This window comes from Glycine soja, chromosome 13 (assembly GCF_004193775.1).
Source record: "Glycine soja cultivar W05 chromosome 13, ASM419377v2, whole genome shotgun sequence".
Classification (NCBI taxonomy): domain Eukaryota; kingdom Viridiplantae; phylum Streptophyta; class Magnoliopsida; order Fabales; family Fabaceae; genus Glycine; species Glycine soja.
Window position 1 is genome coordinate 25,404,178 of NC_041014.1, and position 19,440 is coordinate 25,423,617.

Here is a 19,440-nt window from a genome sequence, read left to right on the forward strand (position 1 = left end):
TACAACTGAGGATAACTTAAAGGAATTAATTGATATTACCAATACTAACAAATATATTTATTTTTCGGTAGCCCATCACTTAAGAACTTCATAGTTAAGCGTGCTTAGCTTGGAGTAGTTATGGAATGAGTGACCTTCTAGAAAGTTTCTCGGAAAGCATGTGAGTGAGGACAAAACACGCTGAAAAGTCTTGTGTTGGTTTGTGGGGTCAGCATTGATCTTGAAAGCAAACAGAGCTGATTTTGAGGTATCGGAAATGGTTACTTATAGAGGGTTCTGACTAATAAGGATGTTGAGTGAAGTGTCACCGCGTGAAGTGTCGTAGTGTGAGAACCACCAAGAATTCGAAAATTAGGGATGTTACAAATGGTAGCAAAGCAAACATCTCTCCCAGTACAGTGGTGTGGTTCAAGGACGAACCAGGTGGAAGCTGGTGGGCATATAACACCTCGATCGAATCACACCAAAAATGAGAGTGATCTATGGAGATATGAGACTGTATAACTAAGGATGACTTAAAGAAATTAATTGGTACTGCCTATATCAACAAGATGCATCTACTTTTCGGTAATTCATCACTTAAAAACTTTATAGTTAAACATATTTGGCGTGGAGTAGTTATGGGATGGATGACCTTCTCGAAAGTTTTCCGAAAAACGTTTGAGTAAGGATAAAATACGCTAAAAAGTCTTTTGTTGGTTTGTAGGGTTAGTCATTGATCTGAAAGCAAACAAAACTTATTTTCAAGGTCTTGAAAAGTGTTACCTACAGAGAATTTTAATCGGTGGAAGATTCTGACCAACAAAGATGTTGAGTAAAATATATAAGGTGAAGTAAGATAATATGAGAGGTGTGAAGAAGTTGAAAATAAAAAATGTTATGAAGTGATGGTTTTGTAGGGACAAAAGGAGATGGGAGTGTTGCCCTTTGTTTTCTAGTTGAAGAAGACTCGAAAAGATAGTGTTTTAGCTTTGTGGGATTCACCTCTTTAAGTTACCTACATTGTTTTCTCATGTTTCAGCATTAGACCAAGCATCAAAGAAACTCCCTTAAGAAAAAGAACATTCTTTTCACAATCCACCTCCAACCCACTTCAATTCTTTCTCAAAACACCATAACCAGTACCTTAAGAGGTGAATCCCGCAAGGCCAACCAAGGGTTTGTACCGAAAACAAGAACTTCAAGATCAAACTAAAAGAATAAAAGCAAACCCCAAAAAAACCTTTCCCTTCTCCCAAACTTCCACCTTGATGTTTATTGTTTTGTTCTATGATGCAATGGAGGAGATCTGTTGTGCCTGAAAAATTTTGCAGTTTGCCTTTAATTGACAAAATGGTCCCTCATTCACACTTAATGCCAAAATGATCCCTCATTTTCTATAATGTCAAAATGGTCCACGACGTGATTAAAGGAAATGAAATAATTAGTTGCAGAATAAATTCATATTTTGGTACCTGAACCAAACATTAACAACCAGAACATCTTAAAAAAAACCATATGTATTTAAGATTAAAGAGAAATGGTCACGTACTGTTTAAAAGGGTTTGTGGCACTCTGATGTGGTAGATTCTTTCAGCTCTAGGATTAGGGAATTTATGAGATTTTGAGCATAAGTTGTTACTTTTGGGTGAATCTATTGGATTATATATTTCATGTTCTTCAAGAATTCGTTTTGTAATTACTGGGTGGATCCAATGTTTCACCACATCTCAAAACGAAGGAAAACACACCATTGTCAGTGTTCATGGTATTGATTGATGCAACTTGTAAAGAAAGTGGAGTTGGTCAGGCAATGAAGCTGTTCAATGAGATGAGGAGAAAAGGATGCAAACCTGATGTGGTTTCATCCATTGCTAGCTGTTTCAGATTTGGGGAAGGAAATGGAAAAAAAAGCTTTGCTGAAAATTTAGTCTGGAGTGCATTTTTCCTTCGTTTTTAAAGGGGAAATGATTTGCTGAAAATTTAGTCCAACCCAGCGCTATGGATTTGGCCCGTTAGCGTGCCACATGGAAGAGCGAAACTGTTCATTGAGGCCACGTAGGACTGGCGTTAACGTTAGCAGTAGATAAATTGATAGAGTGACTAAATTGGAATAAAAATAAGATAAACGGACTAAATAATTTTTTTAAAAAATAAAGAATTTGAAAAAAAAACAAATTAAATTTTTTTAAAAATAAAAATTTAAATTGAATAAAAAAATAAAATAAAGAATCAAATAAGTTATTTATTTATCCGGGAAAAAAATAGTTCGAAGCAATTAAAAATAGGAAAAATATTATGCAATTCCTTACACCATGTTGGGCATCGAAACAATGAAACCAAAACTTGGACCAATCCGTGTTTGTGTTGGTTGAGCGCACTTTGCACCATTTTCCTGCAACTAATATTGATCTGTTTCGGTAACAAAGTCACGAACTTGCAGTTATGGTTAGACGAAAATGCATGCATGCATATTATTAGCACCATTAGAAAGAGCAAGGAATGAATGGTTTGAAAACACTGTTATCATCATGCAGAACCATTCACCAAGCGCTTCAAATCCACGCCCAAATGGTGGTCACAGGGCGCCACCACGACCCATTCCTCATGACACCACTCATCTCTTTCTTCGCCGCCGCCAACAGCAACGCTCTTCACCACTCCCATCTTCTCTTCACCCAAATCCCAAACCCTGATCTCTTCCTCTTCAACCTCATCATCAGAGCCTTCTCTCTCTCCCAAACCCCCCACAACGCTCTCTCTCTATATAAAAAAATGCTATCTTCTTCCCCACCCATATTCCCTGACACCTTCACCTTTCCCTTCCTCCTCAAGTCCTGCGCCAAGCTTTCGCTTCCCAGACTCGGCCTTCAGGTCCATACCCACGTTTTCAAAAGTGGGTTTGAGTCCAATGTTTTTGTTGTCAACGCGCTTTTGCAGGTGTACTTTGTTTTCGGGGATGCCCGTAATGCCTGCAGGGTGTTTGATGAAAGTCCTGTGAGGGATTCTGTTTCGTATAACACGGTGATTAATGGGCTTGTGCGTGCGGGTCGCGCTGGTTGTTCTATGAGGATTTTTGCGGAGATGAGAGGGGGTTTTGTTGAGCCTGATGAGTATACCTTCGTTGCGTTGTTGTCGGCTTGTTCTTTGTTGGAGGATCGTGGGATTGGGAGGGTGGTGCATGGGTTGGTGTATAGGAAATTGGGTTGTTTTGGCGAGAATGAGTTGTTGGTGAATGCGCTTGTTGATATGTACGCGAAATGTGGGTGTTTGGAGGTGGCCGAGAGAGTTGTGAGAAATGGGAATGGGAAGAGTGGTGTTGCGGCTTGGACTTCTTTGGTGAGTGCATATGCTTTGCGTGGGGAGGTTGAGGTTGCAAGAAGGTTGTTTGATCAAATGGGGGAGAGAGATGTGGTTTCTTGGACGGCTATGATCAGTGGCTACTGCCATGCCGGGTGTTTTCAGGAAGCACTGGAACTGTTTGTGGAGTTGGAGGATTTGGGGATGGAACCGGACGAGGTTGTGGTGGTTGCTGCTCTTTCGGCATGCGCACGGCTTGGTGCCCTTGAGTTGGGAAGAAGGATCCATCACAAGTATGATCGTGATAGTTGGCAGTGTGGTCACAACAGGGGATTCACTTGTGCTGTTGTGGATATGTATGCTAAGTGTGGAAGCATAGAGGCTGCTTTGGATGTGTTCCTCAAAACAAGCGATGATATGAAAACTACTTTTCTCTATAACTCCATTATGTCTGGCCTTGCTCATCATGGCCGTGGTGAACATGCCATGGCTTTGTTTGAAGAAATGAGGTTGGTGGGTTTAGAGCCAGATGAGGTCACATATGTAGCACTTTTATGTGCCTGTGGGCATAGTGGTCTGGTTGATCATGGCAAGAGGCTGTTTGAGTCCATGTTGAGTGAGTATGGTGTTAATCCTCAGATGGAGCACTATGGCTGTATGGTTGATCTTCTTGGTAGGGCTGGTCATTTGAATGAAGCATATCTTTTGATTCAGAATATGCCGTTCAAGGCCAATGCTGTGATATGGAGAGCATTGTTGAGTGCTTGCAAAGTAGATGGAGATGTGGAATTGGCTAGACTTGCCAGTCAAGAGCTTCTTGCAATGGAGAATGATCATGGGGCCCGTTATGTGATGCTATCTAATATGTTAACTCTCATGGATAAGCATGATGAAGCTGCAAGTGTGAGAAGGGCAATTGATAATGTTGGCATCCAGAAGCCACCTGGTTGGAGCCATGTGGAAATGAATGGAACTCTTCACAAATTTCTGGCTGGTGATAAATCTCACCCGGAGGCCAAAGCAACTGAGTTCATGCTCAGGGACATTGATATGGGACTGAAATCTATTGGGCATAGTATTAGTGTATCAAAAATGGTGTTTGATGTAGATTAAGAACGTTTTTAGGTAAAGAGTTTAATTAATTCTTTATTTAATAAATTTATCAAATGAGAGCTTATTAATTAATTCTTTATCATAAGCTTAATTGTGAAATAAGTTTTATAAAAAGTTCATTTTGACAAGTTCCTGATAAGCTTGATAATAAGTTAAATAAACTTATTCAAACGTCAAATGTCACCACCTTCAAATCCCTAATAAGTCTTGAACAATTTTTTCTAAACGTCCTGATTTGAAAGATTAGGGTTGAAAGCTCCTCGGATCACCTAGACCACAATCAGTTTTTAATGTATTGACTAAATCAAGCTCTCATCAACCTATGACAAACTAACAAAGGGAAGATCATGACAAGGAACTACTTATGATCTTTGATGATTAATCCAAAATAAAATAGATATTGATAAGAACTTTTATATAGTAACTTTGAAGTTTTTTTTTTAAGGAAAGTAACTTCGAAGCTTATTTCTTAAAAATATGCAATTTTTTATCTTTTCTATTTTGTGACACGTTTCATGAATTATGAGCTTTTCTTTTACACAAATGAATTATGAGCTTCTATTAAGTTGATGATTTTCTTCTTCTTTAATCAATTATCTAATCAAACGAGACTTATAATTTTCTTAATCATTTTAATTAATATTTTTAAAATAAAAATTAAAAGTTAAAACAATGTTTAAGGAAACATTATAAGCTATTGTAACAAGATTTAATTATAGTAAAATTGACGTTTTGTTTGAGCCTTAGAAGCCGTTATCAGCCACAGTGCTACTATCCTATGAAGTACCGATACTGATACAGACACTAGACACGGACATGCGGACACCTGTAATGTCTAAAATATAGAATATAGTACGGGTGTCGTGTCGGTGCCGGACACTGATACGGACGCGTGTCGGACACCGAAGACGGCAAGGGACTGGAGTGTCCGTGCTTAATAACTACTATTAGCCACAATGCTGTAAGAAATAAGAAATGTCAAAGCAAAGTGTAAAGATTATGAGAAAAGATTTGAGTTTAATCTCACAAAATGTATTATCACAAAGAAGGAAAAATAGTTATAAGTGTAACTAGGCTACACAGAAAAATTAATCTTATAGTCAACTTAAAAGACGAAAATTTGTGAAAATACTTGTGATCTCAATGAAAAGTCAAAAAGTTTAGTTAAGGTGATTAAAAAAAAGTGTGGAAGTGGGTGAAGTTGAAGCAATACTTCTTCTCCATCTCCTCCCCTGAAGTCACTTGTTCTTTAGGGAAAGTGAAAGTTCTTAAACAGTGGAAGAACTACGGAAATTAAGTCAAGAAACTACAACACGTGTCAAAATCTGGAGCATTGCATTAATCCAACGGTCCAAAAGTCAGCAAAGGAAGGGTAACATTACACACCTTATCTTTCATTCAATCACAACAACAGAAGGCACACTCACTCACTCACTCACCGGGTCATTTTATTTTATTTTATTTTCTCAATTTTGTTCAACAATCTCAGAGCGCTCTTCTGCTCCCAACGCATATGCATACTGCACAATCACCACCACCATCCTTCGGTAACACTTCCTAACATCCATTTCCCACATATGTTCAAAACTGTTTATTTACCATTATGTTTTGTCCCTCGCAAAATTGTTACTTGTTAGTGTTGAACTGTTAATCAAAGGTTTTGCATATCTATTTGTAATTTGTATTGAACAAAACCTGTTATTTTTAACCTTTCAATTGCACTAAGCTTCATGTTGTTATTCTTCTAGTTCTCTTGGGTGTTTGCATATGTAAAGATCATTTTTTTATCCTTAAAATTTATGGTTTTTAGAGTAATATGGAGATCACGAGCAGCCATAGCAGCGGCAGCATGATGTGGTTTTTCAAAGATAAGGGCTTTGATGACAACAGTGTGCAAGGAATGTTCCGAAAGTGCCGGCGCCTCGAGGGTGTGCATCAGGAAAGAGCAAGTGAGAATTGGGACTATTTGAGAAGCATTGGCATTGAGGAAAGGAAACTGCCCTCAATTGTTTCGAAATGCCCCAAAATTCTTGCACTAGATCTTTATGAGAAGATTGTGCCCACTGTTGAGTGTCTCAGGACATTAGGAACAAAACCTAATGAGGTTGCTTCTGCCATAGCAAAGTTCCCTCATATACTCTCAAACAGTGTGGAAGAGAAGCTTTGTCCCCTTTTGGCATTCTTTCAGACTCTAGGTATCCCTGAAAAGCAAATTGGGAAAATGATACTGCTCAACCCTAGGCTTATTAGTTACAGCATTGAAACAAAGCTGACGGAAATTGTGAACTTCCTTGTGAACCTTGGTCTCAGTAAGGATGGAATGATCGGAAAAGTTATAGTCAGGGACCCGTATATTATGGGTTATAGTGTCGATAAGAGGCTTCGCCCTACTTCAGATTTTCTGAAGTCAATAGGGCTGAGTGAGGCAGATCTTCAAGCGGTGGCTGTGAACTTCCCAGGAATCTTGAGTAGAGATGTGAACAAGCTTTTGGTACCCAATTATGCGTATCTAAAGAAACGTGGATTTGAAGAGAGACAGATAGTTGCTTTGGTGGTTGGTTTTCCTCCTATTCTGATCAAGAGCATTCAGAATTCGTTAGAACCGAGGATCAAGTTTTTAGTAGATGTAATGGGGAGACAAGTTGATGAAGTCATTGATTATCCTTGCTTCTTTCGGCATGGCCTGAAGAGAAGAATAGAGCCACGATACAAACTTCTAAAGGAGAGGAGTTTAAATTGTAGCTTGAGTGAAATGTTGGATTGTAATAGGAAGAAGTTCTTCATGAAGTTTGGCTTGTTAGAAGGCCATGCCTTGAGTAACTAGATCTCATCTCTTTTTTTTGTTATTGATTTTCATAATTAGTTAAATAGTTTATTAATATTGCTGTCCTCTGATGTTGGAGTCAGTAACTTCCAAGGATTTTTGTTATTCCATGTATGTCTGATCTTTTGTTCAAATTCATAATGTTGTCATCTGTTGTAACTAAGATGATAGGTTATCCTTTGGATCTATGATAGAGATATGTTTGCCTGGAATCTGTACCAACGGTTGCCCTGCCATCATATGAAGCCGAGTCACCAGATGAAGCAGCTTTTGTCATAGCTGCAAGGGAGCATATCATTGCATGAATTGAATTATGAAATTGAAAAAAAGGTTGACAGGTTGGCTAGCTAGCTCCTTTTACCATGTTTTTGTTGTAGTTATACATATCTGCCCTATTTATAGATGCACTCCAAAATTCTCACCTTAGATGTGAGATTATCTAATTTTTATTTAATAGAGTTTCAGCTTCTATTGCCAACAAAGTTTGGTCTGGCTTCTCACTAAAACAAAATTACAATAGGAATTTCAAAGTTATGATTTACTTTTCCTTTCACATCTTTTATTGTAATTTCATGGATGATATAAATTATTGTTATGAGGAAATTTTCCTTTTGTAGAATAATCTGTTAAGGGAAAGATTTTCAGAAAGTGTCTTTGTTCTTAAATCTGGTTTTAGGATGAAAAATTGAGGGAAAGAAAATTATTTGCTTAAAGCCTTTCACTTTGTCAAGAATTAATACCTTAAGAAAGAGAAGCAAAAAAATGTTAAAAAAATTACCAGCTATAAGAAAATCATCTTTCACTCTCAATAAGAGAAAATTCAACTTGAAACTTGATAAATTATTTGGTTCATATACCGCAATTGAGTGGTATATTTCTAGTTTGTTTTCTTTGTCTTTATTTCTGATTAATTCTGTCAATAGGTTTGAACCTGATTGATATCTTTGGTCCGTAGTGAGAGAAAGTGATTTAAAATTCTTTGAACAGAACAAGTCTTTATATATCGACTTCTCAGTAGGATGTAACTAACTACACTAAACTTGGTAGAAAACATGATTCAACTGGTATTGACATTGGTTAGCTCTCTAACACAAATGTCACTATTAATTATGGTTGTTGACATTCTCATTCAAATCCAATGACCAAGCAAGTACTAAAGTGAATGGGAGAATTGATGCATTTTCTACTTGTTATTACTCCCACTTGGAGTACGAAGTGATGAGGTCAAACACACAAGACCTGCATCACATGTATCTATTCCCCTGTTGTTACTCTCTCCGAGTCATAACATTATTATACTTGAATGTTGAAGTTTCTTTTACAAATAACCAACCTTGCACTTTGTTGCTCGTAGTCTTCAACCAGGAACAACAGTACCATTCATGGAAAGTCTGCCTAACACTTGAAATTCAAATTCATCAATGTTTATACTTGTATTTGAGTAAAAATACTATGTATATTTCACACTCATACGAAGACGCGAATGCATTGCCAACATTTTAGTTAAATAGACTATCTTTTTAATGAGTTTTTTTTATTATTTATTTTTATTACAAACTAGTAAAATAAAAATGCTATTTAATACTATAATTATAATATACCTTTATTCAAATAGTTACTAAAAACTATATTTTTTAATGAAATATATTTTTCATAATAATTGAGGTTACATGATAAATTTACAAATAAATAAAAAATGATATAAATATGAGTAATATTAAAAATTTATAATTTAATTGATATATAATGTTAATTAGCCTAAAAATTTTTACACTATCAATCAATTATAATTTAAGATATGGTGACTTTTAAGGTAATTAGGATTTAGACTCTTTTTTTAAAGATGTGACATTTTTTTTATTGATTGGCAATATAAATTTTTTTACACCGTTAACTACATGTAAGTTAAATTCAAATTTGTATAAGTATTCACAAATTCTATTTGATTGGTTTTTAAAATTCAATTGAATCAAGTTGGATATTTGTTAAGTGCATGTTTAGTTTCACATTCAATTTTTCAAAATCACGTTATAATACCAATTAACATAATTTTACAACCAACTTATTTTTATACGTGCCACATTCGGTTCTGAAATGAGCTAATTTTATGTGGCAAATTTGAAATGAATTATTATAAAAATAAAAATAAAAACAAGTTATTTAAATCTAAATAACTTATTTTTATAATAACAAAATCTAAACATACATACATTATGAATTTTGCCAATACTCATACTAAAAGTTAAAATACGTGAGCGGCAGGATTCGAACCTGCGCGGGCAGAGCCCACATGATTTCTAGTCATGCCCGATAACCACTCCGGCACGCCCACTTTTTATCTGTTTAAGATAGCACTATTTTTAATCACATCTTTTTTATGTTACGAAAATTAGGTAAATCAAAATGCAACAGAGCTACAATAACACGTTAAAAGTATATCGCATGGCAATATATCCACCCAGACTAACAACAACCTACAATTTCAATTATGCATGCAGCTGTTCCTGATTGGCTTAAAAAGAATGTCTTGTTCAAAGTGGTGTATTCTCCCGATGTACACTAGTTTTTGTAACTGTGCATGTTGTCGTACTTATTAGGGTCATAGAAATTGAAGATTCAGTTTAAAAAGATTGCAAGTTTTGTACTAAGAAAGATTGATCGAGTTGATAAGGAAAAAACTCTATCTCAAAAGAATGTATATTAGATTCTTGTTATCGATATAAAAAATTTATTGGTGAATAATTTATAAGTATTCTACCAGTGTTATTTGAGTCTTAAGATATGTTTGAGCCTTGATGAGTCTTGAAACTCAATTCACCTGAATTTTTTCATTTAAAAAAATTGCAAATTCTGTATAAAGTGGTGTATTCTCCCATGGCCTTTTGCAAAAGCCAGCTGCTATTGTGCTTCATATTTCAGATTATACGCTGTTTTGCTAGTATACTTACATTTTTCTATGTACTGGCCAAGAGAATTCATGAAATACGAAATTAACTTAGAAAGGGATTTAAGATTAACCTCTGTAAATGCTAGCAACAGAGCTGAGCTAAAAAAAAATAGAGCTGAGCTCGTAAAGCAAGAAGATATTGATGGATTTCTTGTAGGTGGTGCTTCATTAAAAGTACGCGATTTATTCAAAATTTACTTGACCAGTGTGCTTTATTCCTAGAGTTTGTAAAATGAACTCGGATACTATCAGTTTAGGATTATATTATCTTAAGCTATGAGTAAGGGAACACCACGTCACCACCTATGCTGGCTAATGGGCAATCTTGTCTTGTTTCACTTGAGCCGAATATTATGCTTGCAAATTCTCTCTGTATCTGACATTTTTAACCATCCAACAATTTCTATGAATGTCTGATTAAAAACCTAACCATTGCACCCAGTAGAAATTAAAAAACAATTTCTGAAGTCATTGCGATGGCGAAACATATATAATTAAACAGTGTCAAAAGAAAGAATCAAACAAATGGCATTCTAAGTTTACCCCAACCACGCAAGATTGGTTGCAAAATAATCAAATATCAGAAAGGCGAGGGATAAAAAAAGGTGAACAACAAAGAAAATTTCAAGAGAAAAGGCAAAAACCAAAAGAGGTAGCTAGCCAGCTAATGCTGCTTGCATGCTCCTATTGTGCAAACGCCTCCACTTAGGACACAGCACATTTCCGCTCCCATTCCTCATCCAAGCCGAGAAACACAATCTTAAATGAAGTATGTACTCACCGAAGCTCCTTTATTATTATTTTCCTAACCCAAAATCAGAAAGATGGTTACCAATTACGATGATAACCACCTTAAGAAACAACACCAATGCCAATGAATCAGTCAAGCACTGGGCTTGAGTATCTTCACTGTCTCCCATGTGAAATCAGGATCATCTCTTCCAAAATGGCCATAAGCAGCAGTCTTCTGGTACCTGAAGTTTCCCCCTCTCATGAGGTCAAGATTGATGGAAATCATTCCAGGCCTGAAGTCAAAATGCTCCTTAATCAAAGCCAGAATATCACTGTCTGGAATCTTCCCAGTTTTGTAGGTATCCACAAACACAGACAGTGGATCAGGCACCCCAATTGCATAGGAAACCTGCACAATGCAACGGCGCGCGAGCCCTGAAGCCACCACACTCTTTGCTGCTTGCCTAACAATGTATGCACCACTCCTATCAACCTTGGTAGGATCCTTGCCAGAGAAGGCACCTCCACCATGAGCACCCCACCCACCATAGGTATCAATGATGATCTTCCTCCCAGTGAGTCCTGCATCTCCATGAGGTCCTCCAATCACAAACCTACCTGAAGGGTTGAGGTGGAAGATGGTATTGTCATCAAGGTACTCAGCTGGGATCACAGGCTTTATCACATGTTCTTTCAAATCTTTCGCAATTTGATCATTTGTCACAGTTTCATCATGTTGGGTTGAGATGAGGACTGTGTGCACACGGATAGGGACCATTGCCCCACCATCATTCCTGTACTCAACAGTCACTTGGGTTTTGCCATCAGGCCTCAACCAAGGACATGTCTTGTTCTTTCTCACTTCAGTGAGCTTGGCACCAAGCTTGGTAGCAAGCACATGAGTGAGTGGCATTAGTTCGGGTGTTTCGTCTGTGGCATAACCAAACATGTGGCCTTGGTCACCGGCTCCGATTTCCTCGGGCTTCTTGGTCAAGTGGCCGTGAACTCCCTGTGCAATGTCAGGGCTCTGTTGCTCAATGTTGACAAGAACATTGCACTTGTCAGCATCGAGACCAACATCAGCAGACACAAACCCAATACCTCTGCAAGTGTCGCGGACTATTTTCTCGTAGTTCACCTTGGCCTTGGTTGTGATCTCCCCAAAGACCATGACCATGTTGGTTTTTGTACAGGTCTCGCAGGCAACCTTGCTCTCTGGGTCTTGCTCCAAGCAAGCATCGAGGATGGCATCAGAAACCTGGTCACAGATCTTGTCGGGGTGGCCCTCGTTTACAGATTCTGAGGTGAAGAGGAAGGTTTCCATCTTTGTCGTTCAAAGTTAGAAAAAAAGCGTGGATCATATGTACATGTTAATTGACTTATATATAGAAGCAATTGAGCTGAAATTGTAAAGGCAACTTCTAGTGCATACATATCTACGAAATGATCAAAGTTCCTAAAACGTCCTGCAAGGAGGACGGCTCTACCACCAAGGAAAGAAAATAATTCACACTTCAAATATATACTGCTAAACCGCTTTAATAATCATGCATAATTAACATAATGATTAAGAACTCCTTTAGTTGCTTTTAAAATATTCATCGTTACATGATACTATCAATAAAGTCTTTAAATAACCTACATTTATAAGTAAAAATAATTATAACTATGCTATTTTTAGATTAAAGGTTGAAAATTACTTTTACACATTCCAATATATGATAGCGAATTCTAATACACAAAATGGAAGAAAAAAAATCAATCTTTTAAAAAGTACTTTTAATCTTTTCTAATTAAAATCCAAACATGTACCGATAATGTAAAGTTTTCCAATGATAATGATAATTTATACATGATAAATGATAATTTATAATTAGATGATAACTTAAAAATCTTTTAAAATTATTTATTTTTAATATTAAAATCATTGTTTATTCTGGGGATGTAGAAAAATTAGTTCGATAAAAAAATTAAATCAAACTGATTTCAAACTGTTTTAATTGATTCAATTTTATATTCAAATAGTTAAATTGATTTAAAAATCGGTTCAAAATTAAATTGATTTTTGACCTGTTTTAAAATCATTCTAAGAGTTGAATCAATTTTAATTTAGTTTTTCAATTATTTTTTTTGAACTAGTTCGAGAAAAAAATCAATTCAATTTGTTCGATTATAATCCAATTCACTAAAAACCAGTTTTTTTGCATACTCCTTGTTTAGTGTGTTATGTAAGCTAATTATTTGTGATTATATGATAATGTTAAATCTAATAATAGTGTTTTCATAATACCAAAACTTGTCATTGGCTTTTATGTGAATTCTGTAGAGTATTGTTGATTGCTAACAAAACTTAGCATTGATCTAGATTCGAATCTAATAGTAGAAAAAGGCGTGGGATCTTGTTTCTTAAATTCGTCGTGTTCGTGAATAGAGATCAAATCTTGTAATATTCATTTCAATATCTCAAACAGAAACGGCATTGTCACTTATTCAAACGTGACCTACAATCGCAATTCACCAATAAAAAAGCCAATCGAGGCGAGCGTCCGATCCAGTAAGGAATCAAACGCGGCACAGAGCATGTTCATATTCGCAACTTCAATTTTGCATGGAATGAAATAACAAGAAACAGGAAAATTTATACGGTTATCACAGAAATGAAATCAAATGGTAGATCGTAAATGCAAATTAAAATGGCAAAAGAGAAGAAACAGGCATATGCATTGTGAAATGGGAGAGGGATACGAACGTACCGTGTGTGTGTATTTTGGAGTTGGAATGAGAAGGAGAAGATGCGAAATTGAAGAGGAAGAGATGAGATGAATAGTGTTATGTGTACATATATTGCCAGTGAGATAGAGAGATTACGTAGCGGAAGACTCGTTCCATCTCCCCCCTCTCTCTCTCCTTCTCTCTTATTTTCTGTCTATTTTCTTATTTTTCTTTTCATTTACTACCATGTTTTAGTTTTACACTATTTTTTTCATGTTTGTAAAAAAAGAAACACTATTTTTCTTTTCAATTGTGCAACAATTGTTTATATATGACACATAGCTTTAATTTCTTGGGTCACTCTAGTGAATCTTCAAATATAAAAATAAAAAAAGTGCAACATACTAACCCTTGTCCAATATTTGAATTGATAAAAAAAATTAAAATAAAGGGAAGTAAAATTAATGTTACTAAGTTACATTGCTTCGATTGTTTAAAATAAAATTTGATAAAATGTATTCTTACATTCCATTCTTGTTGCACTACGAGACAATTTTAACTTCGATTCTTGCATAATGTTTACGAATAATTCTTTTATGTGGAAATAAATGTTCTTTCTTCGAATCTAATAAAAGTCAAGTTAGTTAAATGGTTGTCTTGTCTCTTTAAAATAAGTTAAACTAACTTAGTTTAACGTGTCTTGCACGTTATTAAATTTATATGAATTTTTTTAAATATTTTATTAATTATTTGGTTTGAATTTTAATAAATATATGTGAGTAGATATGTCAATAAATATCTACATATATTTTTATATACACATGCTTCAAATTATTGTTATTATTGAGATTGTTGCCTTAGATAAGATTTCTTTCACTTGAGTGATTTCTACCTCTTTCGACTTTCTTTTAAAAAAGTTAATTTTTTTTTTTCATTTGCATGCTTGATATGGTATAGTAAAAATTGAGATAAGTTGTTTAATTATAATAGAATTCCATGTCTTGTTAATTAAATAATTTATTATGATTTGCATATATGTTTTCATATTTTACACTTATAGTTGATTGCATAATTTGAACATTTTAAATATATCACAATTAATAAATAAAATATTTTATTTATTATTTTGATCACATGATAATTAATTATTGTAATTATAAAAATTATTTCAGAGAAACTAATAAATTAATTAAGGTCTGATATAAAATAAAAATTCATATGATTTGATGATTTAGTTAAACTAAATATATACTCATGATAATTTTCTTAATTATTTATACAATACTGGCAAATTTTCTATAGATAATTTTTTTGTCGGAAAGTAAATAAAACTGAAAAAAAAAATCAAAAGTAGAATGATAAAAAATTTTGTTTGATTCAATTAACCTAAAAAAATAATAATATCTATTTTACTAAATAAATTTTGAAACCAGATATACTTAATAAATCAATTAATTAGCAACCAAACATTATTAACACAAGCATGTCTAACTAAGACAATCAAATATTCAATATATCAACCAAATTTTAGAATGAAAATTAGTATTTAATGGTATATTTATACTTGGTATTAATATTTTATTCTAACAACATACATTCAAATAATTTTTATTATATATTACTATACAAATAACTATTTTTGAAACTTAAAATTTTCAATTAAACCAAATTTATTAAACTGAAACAAAAAAAAATATTCCAATTTATATGGTTCTTATCTTCTATAATTGATTTAATATTCTATTAAAAATAAAATAAAATAATTATAAAATTTACATTAATTAAATCATTTGAAGAAAATGAATACAAGAAGATCCAATGACATCACTCCATATAATAAAACCTTATATATATATATATATATATATATATATATATATATATATATTAGATTAAGTGCAGGTTATAAGTATGATTGGTATCCAACCCTTACATTATTTATTAATAAAAATAAACAAATTTGATATTTGTGCTCGTGTATTAGAGATGCAAGTTAAATAAGAGCGCAAAATGAATTGTTCAAGAGAGTTTTAGGGCCTGTTTGGAAACATGTTGAGTTAAATGTAACGTCAATTCAATCTAGATTTTGTGCATCGGAACACAACCTTTTTGGTATGAATGGATATCAAAACACTTTAAAAATTCAGACTCGTGATAATGGAACATATTTTAAAATTAAGGATAATAATGCTACAAAAAATAAATCCTAGCCAGAATGTAGCACACTAATACTGATATGGTCTCGCCAGTTCAAAGAATGCAGCCAGTGATGCGGTGGACCAAGTTATTACTATGTACGAGCAGTATTGCCAGGTAACATTTAAGTTCGAAGATCTTTGTGAAGAACCACTACCTGCATTTGCAAATTGCGTAGAAAATTATTGGGATCAAAGTGTTGGAACGGGTAATCAAAGTTTGAAGATCTTTGATGCGAGTGGAACACATTCTCAATTGTGATGTTTCATATTTGCCTTGCTAGCTGCCAATAACCATACTATATACGACAGATAGTAGTAGCTAGCATAAATTACAACAGAGGAACAACAAGAAATTAGGGTACACGCTTCGCCATTTGTGTCATGTATAAAGTACTTTATTTTATCTTCTATTCCTTCACATTTTATAGAGCTATTTTTTAGTTTACATTCTCCTTTTTTTTATTTATCGAATTTGCTATGTACTTTTTCTGTTAATTTCAGTATCATTCAATTTTTTATTCCATTACTAAATTGGTGGTTGTGTATAAATGGTGACTTATTATTTATCATGAATTTCTATAATGTTAGTTTTTTAAAAAAATATTTATATCTACAGTATAGATTATTTAACTTGTATTATAATATTCGAGACTCATAACTATTATGCTCATAGTATTACTGTTTGATCACTTAGTAGTTAGTAACTATCAAATATCCTTTTTTATTTTATCAGCACACAAATAATAGTTCAAAATTTGCTATTGGAACCACAGACCGATCAGTAATTCTACAATTAGTTGACTAAAATCTCAAGTTGTAACTCCCGTTCCCATTGGCCATCGTGAGATTTGAGGTAGCTTGTAGCAAGATTATACTCATTTTTTCCCATAATAGTGTGTGGATAAGTAACCAATCTGAACTACTTTTAAAAACAAAATGATAGAGGAGAACATAACATCATGGTAATCAGAGTTGAGAATTGGAGCTAAGAACCAGTGCAGGAAAGAATGTACACCATGACTAAAATACAATAACCTCAACATAACAAGAGTTCAAATGGAAGCTGTAATTAGTAACTGAAGCCTAGTTGAAGTCCAAGGGCAAAATGAACAAGAAAAAGTGTCATGATACCACTACCCAGGATACCATGAACATTCCTTAGTCCAGGATTTCCCTGCATATCATTCAAGTAACCAAGAGAGTAAGGACAAACAAATGGAGAATGCAAAGTTTCTAATTCCATTTATGAATTACTTTGGTTTACTTGCTTCATGACATATTTCATAACAAGACTGTGACTGAGTACTTAATCTTAATTTCATGAATAAACCACCAATTTTATACCCAAAGTATTACCTTTCTCTAAGTGATCTCTAAAGTAATAAAACTATTTAAGTAATCCCAAAAATATAGAATATCCATTACTTCAATCCAAAAGTCAATGTATTTTAGTAAAGATCAAAGATCAATTTGAAGGATTTTTTTAATATTCAGGAGACTACTTAATATGGTTTCTTACATTTCTAAAAAGTACGTTATTTTTTTATTTTTACTCCAGAGACCACTTAATTGTCCAAGGATGAAATGGGATCAATTGATGTACTCTATTTTCATTTTATAAACTCATTTAAAATTCATAAACAAATTTCAGTGTTTATTGTGGCATAAATGTGTGTGAGGGAAATGGATACACTGGTGAAAGAAAAGAGGAAAGGAAATTACCTCAAAGAGTGTAGGCAGTATAGTTTGTATTGTCAACAAAGCAAGACCAATGACTCCTGTAACAGCGTGAGGACTGCATGCAAACAACAGAACACAAAAACAGCCACATGATTTTTTAATTTTTTACAATTGAAATTTGAAAATGAATAAACAAGACTAATAATAAAAAAGTTAAGATCGGGTTCGATCCTGATACAAAAACATTATAAATAAAAAAATAACAATAATAAGTTAAGTGAATTACCTCTCAAAAATGGGTTTATCCGAAGTGAGTAGAGCTGTAACTCCACCAGTAGCTCCAAGAGCAAAGAAGAAAAACATACCAGCTAAAAGCTTGGGATGCAAATCCTTGGCCTTAGCCTTTTCCTCCTGCAAAAAATTAAAATCAAAATCTATAATACCAACCTAACTAAGTAGTGAAATTAATGGTAAAGGGATTAAACAGCATACCAGATTATCAGAATAACGAATGCGAAAACCCAGATAGGTACCGTAGCCACCCATGGCAAAGAGCACAACGGCCTGAAAGGGTCAAAAGAGCAATTCATTCATTTGACAAGTCCTTTCTTTCTTTGTTTCTATAATGGATTTGGTTACTAAGTGTGCGTTGGTTTGCAGAGAAAGAGACCAATCAACGGTAACGGTAAAGATGATGTGAGACCCACTTTTTTACATTCTACTTTAATTCAAAACCTTCGTTTTCATCTCAATTCACTTTCTTTCCGCTCTACTGAATTGTTACTTACCATGTTGCCAGGGTGGCCCCAATGGACGAGCCAGTCTGGGAGATTCCACGACTTGACGAGCTCAACGAAAGGCCCAAACACAGATGTTACCGCTTCACCTGTTAAGTGTTAAAAATGGCAACCATTGATTGTTCTAAATATTAGAATTTTTTATTCATATAATCGTGCTGAAGACAATTATATTAGTTATTTATTATTCCTATGATTTTTCATCTCCCATCTAAAGAATTAGATTAGAAAGGTACTGAGGGGTTGAAAAGAATCATGAAGTCACCAATGATGTTTTTAAATGATTATCCGCTTTGTCTACAATATTAAGTCACCAATTACGCTTTTAAAGGGTTATTTGCTGTGCCTACAACATTCCGTAACAGATTCTAAGGACATATATCAAAAATCACCTCCAGATCTATCCGCATAAACAATAAATATTGACTAATAACTAAGGAAAAATTCCAACACATTAATAATAATAATAAGAAGAAGAAGAAAAGTGTTTGAAAGTGCATACTTCCGGGTAAGAGAGCAGCGGCGCAGAGCAATGGGAATGGAGAGAAAGAGTGTAAGATGATTTGGGTGTTCTGTGTTGATTTCACTAGTTCCAGTTCCAGGGGTGAGTCTTGTTTTGGTGCGAGGCAGCACTTGGGTGTTGTGGTTGTTATAGTGAAGGAGTGGCGGGACTGGAACAGTGCTGAGGAGGGAGAAGACAGAGAAAGAGGACGGAGACCCACGCCGAGAGAAGAAGCAATTGCTGCCATTGCCATTGCCATTTTGTTAATGCCGCAAAACAGAACCAAAGAAAAGACAAAAAAAGCGCTGCAACTGTGCTCTGGAAGTGTGAGTGGAGTCACAGAATGATGAAAAGAAAAAGAAAAAAAAAGGATATAGAGAGGGAGAGTGGAAAGGTGAGGAAACAGACACGCCTATCACTCTATCACCCTCTCCACGTGGCCTCCACACGCTTCTTTCTTTCTTCTCTTTCCTTTCCTGGGCCTATCATCTCCATGGGCTTTGCAACATTCACCCGTTTACAATGGATTTATCTTTTCTTATATAACGTCTTAATATTTTTTTGTGAATTCACTTCACAAAAATCATGAAAATATATCATTTCGAAGGGATAATATAAAAACAACTTGAAAAGAGATAGCAAAAAAGTCAAATCCG

General features: G+C 34.5%; 4 protein-coding genes and 1 non-coding gene across 5 annotated transcripts; 2 read left to right on the plus strand and 3 right to left on the minus strand.

Moving 5' to 3' along the window:
• The first annotated feature begins 2,292 nt into the window (after positions 1–2,292).
• Positions 2,293–4,417, plus strand: LOC114381451 (pentatricopeptide repeat-containing protein At2g22410, mitochondrial-like). Its single transcript, XM_028340716.1, has one exon. The coding sequence runs from the start codon at positions 2,482–2,484 to the stop codon at positions 4,390–4,392; it is 1,911 nt and encodes a 636-aa protein (XP_028196517.1). The 5' UTR covers positions 2,293–2,481; the 3' UTR covers positions 4,393–4,417.
• A 1,369-nt stretch (positions 4,418–5,786) lies between these two features.
• On the plus strand, positions 5,787–7,670 carry LOC114380754 (transcription termination factor MTERF6, chloroplastic/mitochondrial-like). The gene is made up of 2 exons (XM_028339791.1): positions 5,787–5,939; positions 6,203–7,670. Exon 2 carries the CDS (start codon positions 6,209–6,211, stop codon positions 7,214–7,216), a length of 1,008 nt encoding a protein of 335 aa, XP_028195592.1. The 5' UTR covers positions 5,787–5,939; positions 6,203–6,208; the 3' UTR covers positions 7,217–7,670.
• Positions 7,671–9,466: 1,796 nt separating this feature from the next.
• On the minus strand, positions 9,467–9,548 carry TRNAS-AGA. Its single transcript has one exon. It is a non-coding gene; the product is annotated as a tRNA-Ser (tRNA).
• A 1,102-nt stretch (positions 9,549–10,650) lies between these two features.
• Positions 10,651–13,796, minus strand: LOC114382114 (S-adenosylmethionine synthase 3). Its single transcript, XM_028341352.1, has 2 exons — positions 13,649–13,796; positions 10,651–12,219 (listed from the first exon to the last, which is right to left on the minus strand). The coding sequence occupies exon 2, from the start codon at positions 12,217–12,219 to the stop codon at positions 11,047–11,049; it is 1,173 nt and encodes a 390-aa protein (XP_028197153.1). The 5' UTR covers positions 13,649–13,796; the 3' UTR covers positions 10,651–11,046.
• A 2,870-nt stretch (positions 13,797–16,666) lies between these two features.
• On the minus strand, positions 16,667–19,147 carry LOC114381049. The gene is made up of 6 exons (XM_028340224.1): positions 18,785–19,147; positions 18,274–18,371; positions 17,978–18,049; positions 17,772–17,896; positions 17,528–17,600; positions 16,667–16,979 (listed from the first exon to the last, which is right to left on the minus strand). Exons 1-6 carry the CDS (start codon positions 19,041–19,043, stop codon positions 16,875–16,877), a joined length of 732 nt encoding a protein of 243 aa, XP_028196025.1. The 5' UTR covers positions 19,044–19,147; the 3' UTR covers positions 16,667–16,874.
• Between the last annotated feature and the right edge of the window lie 293 nt (positions 19,148–19,440).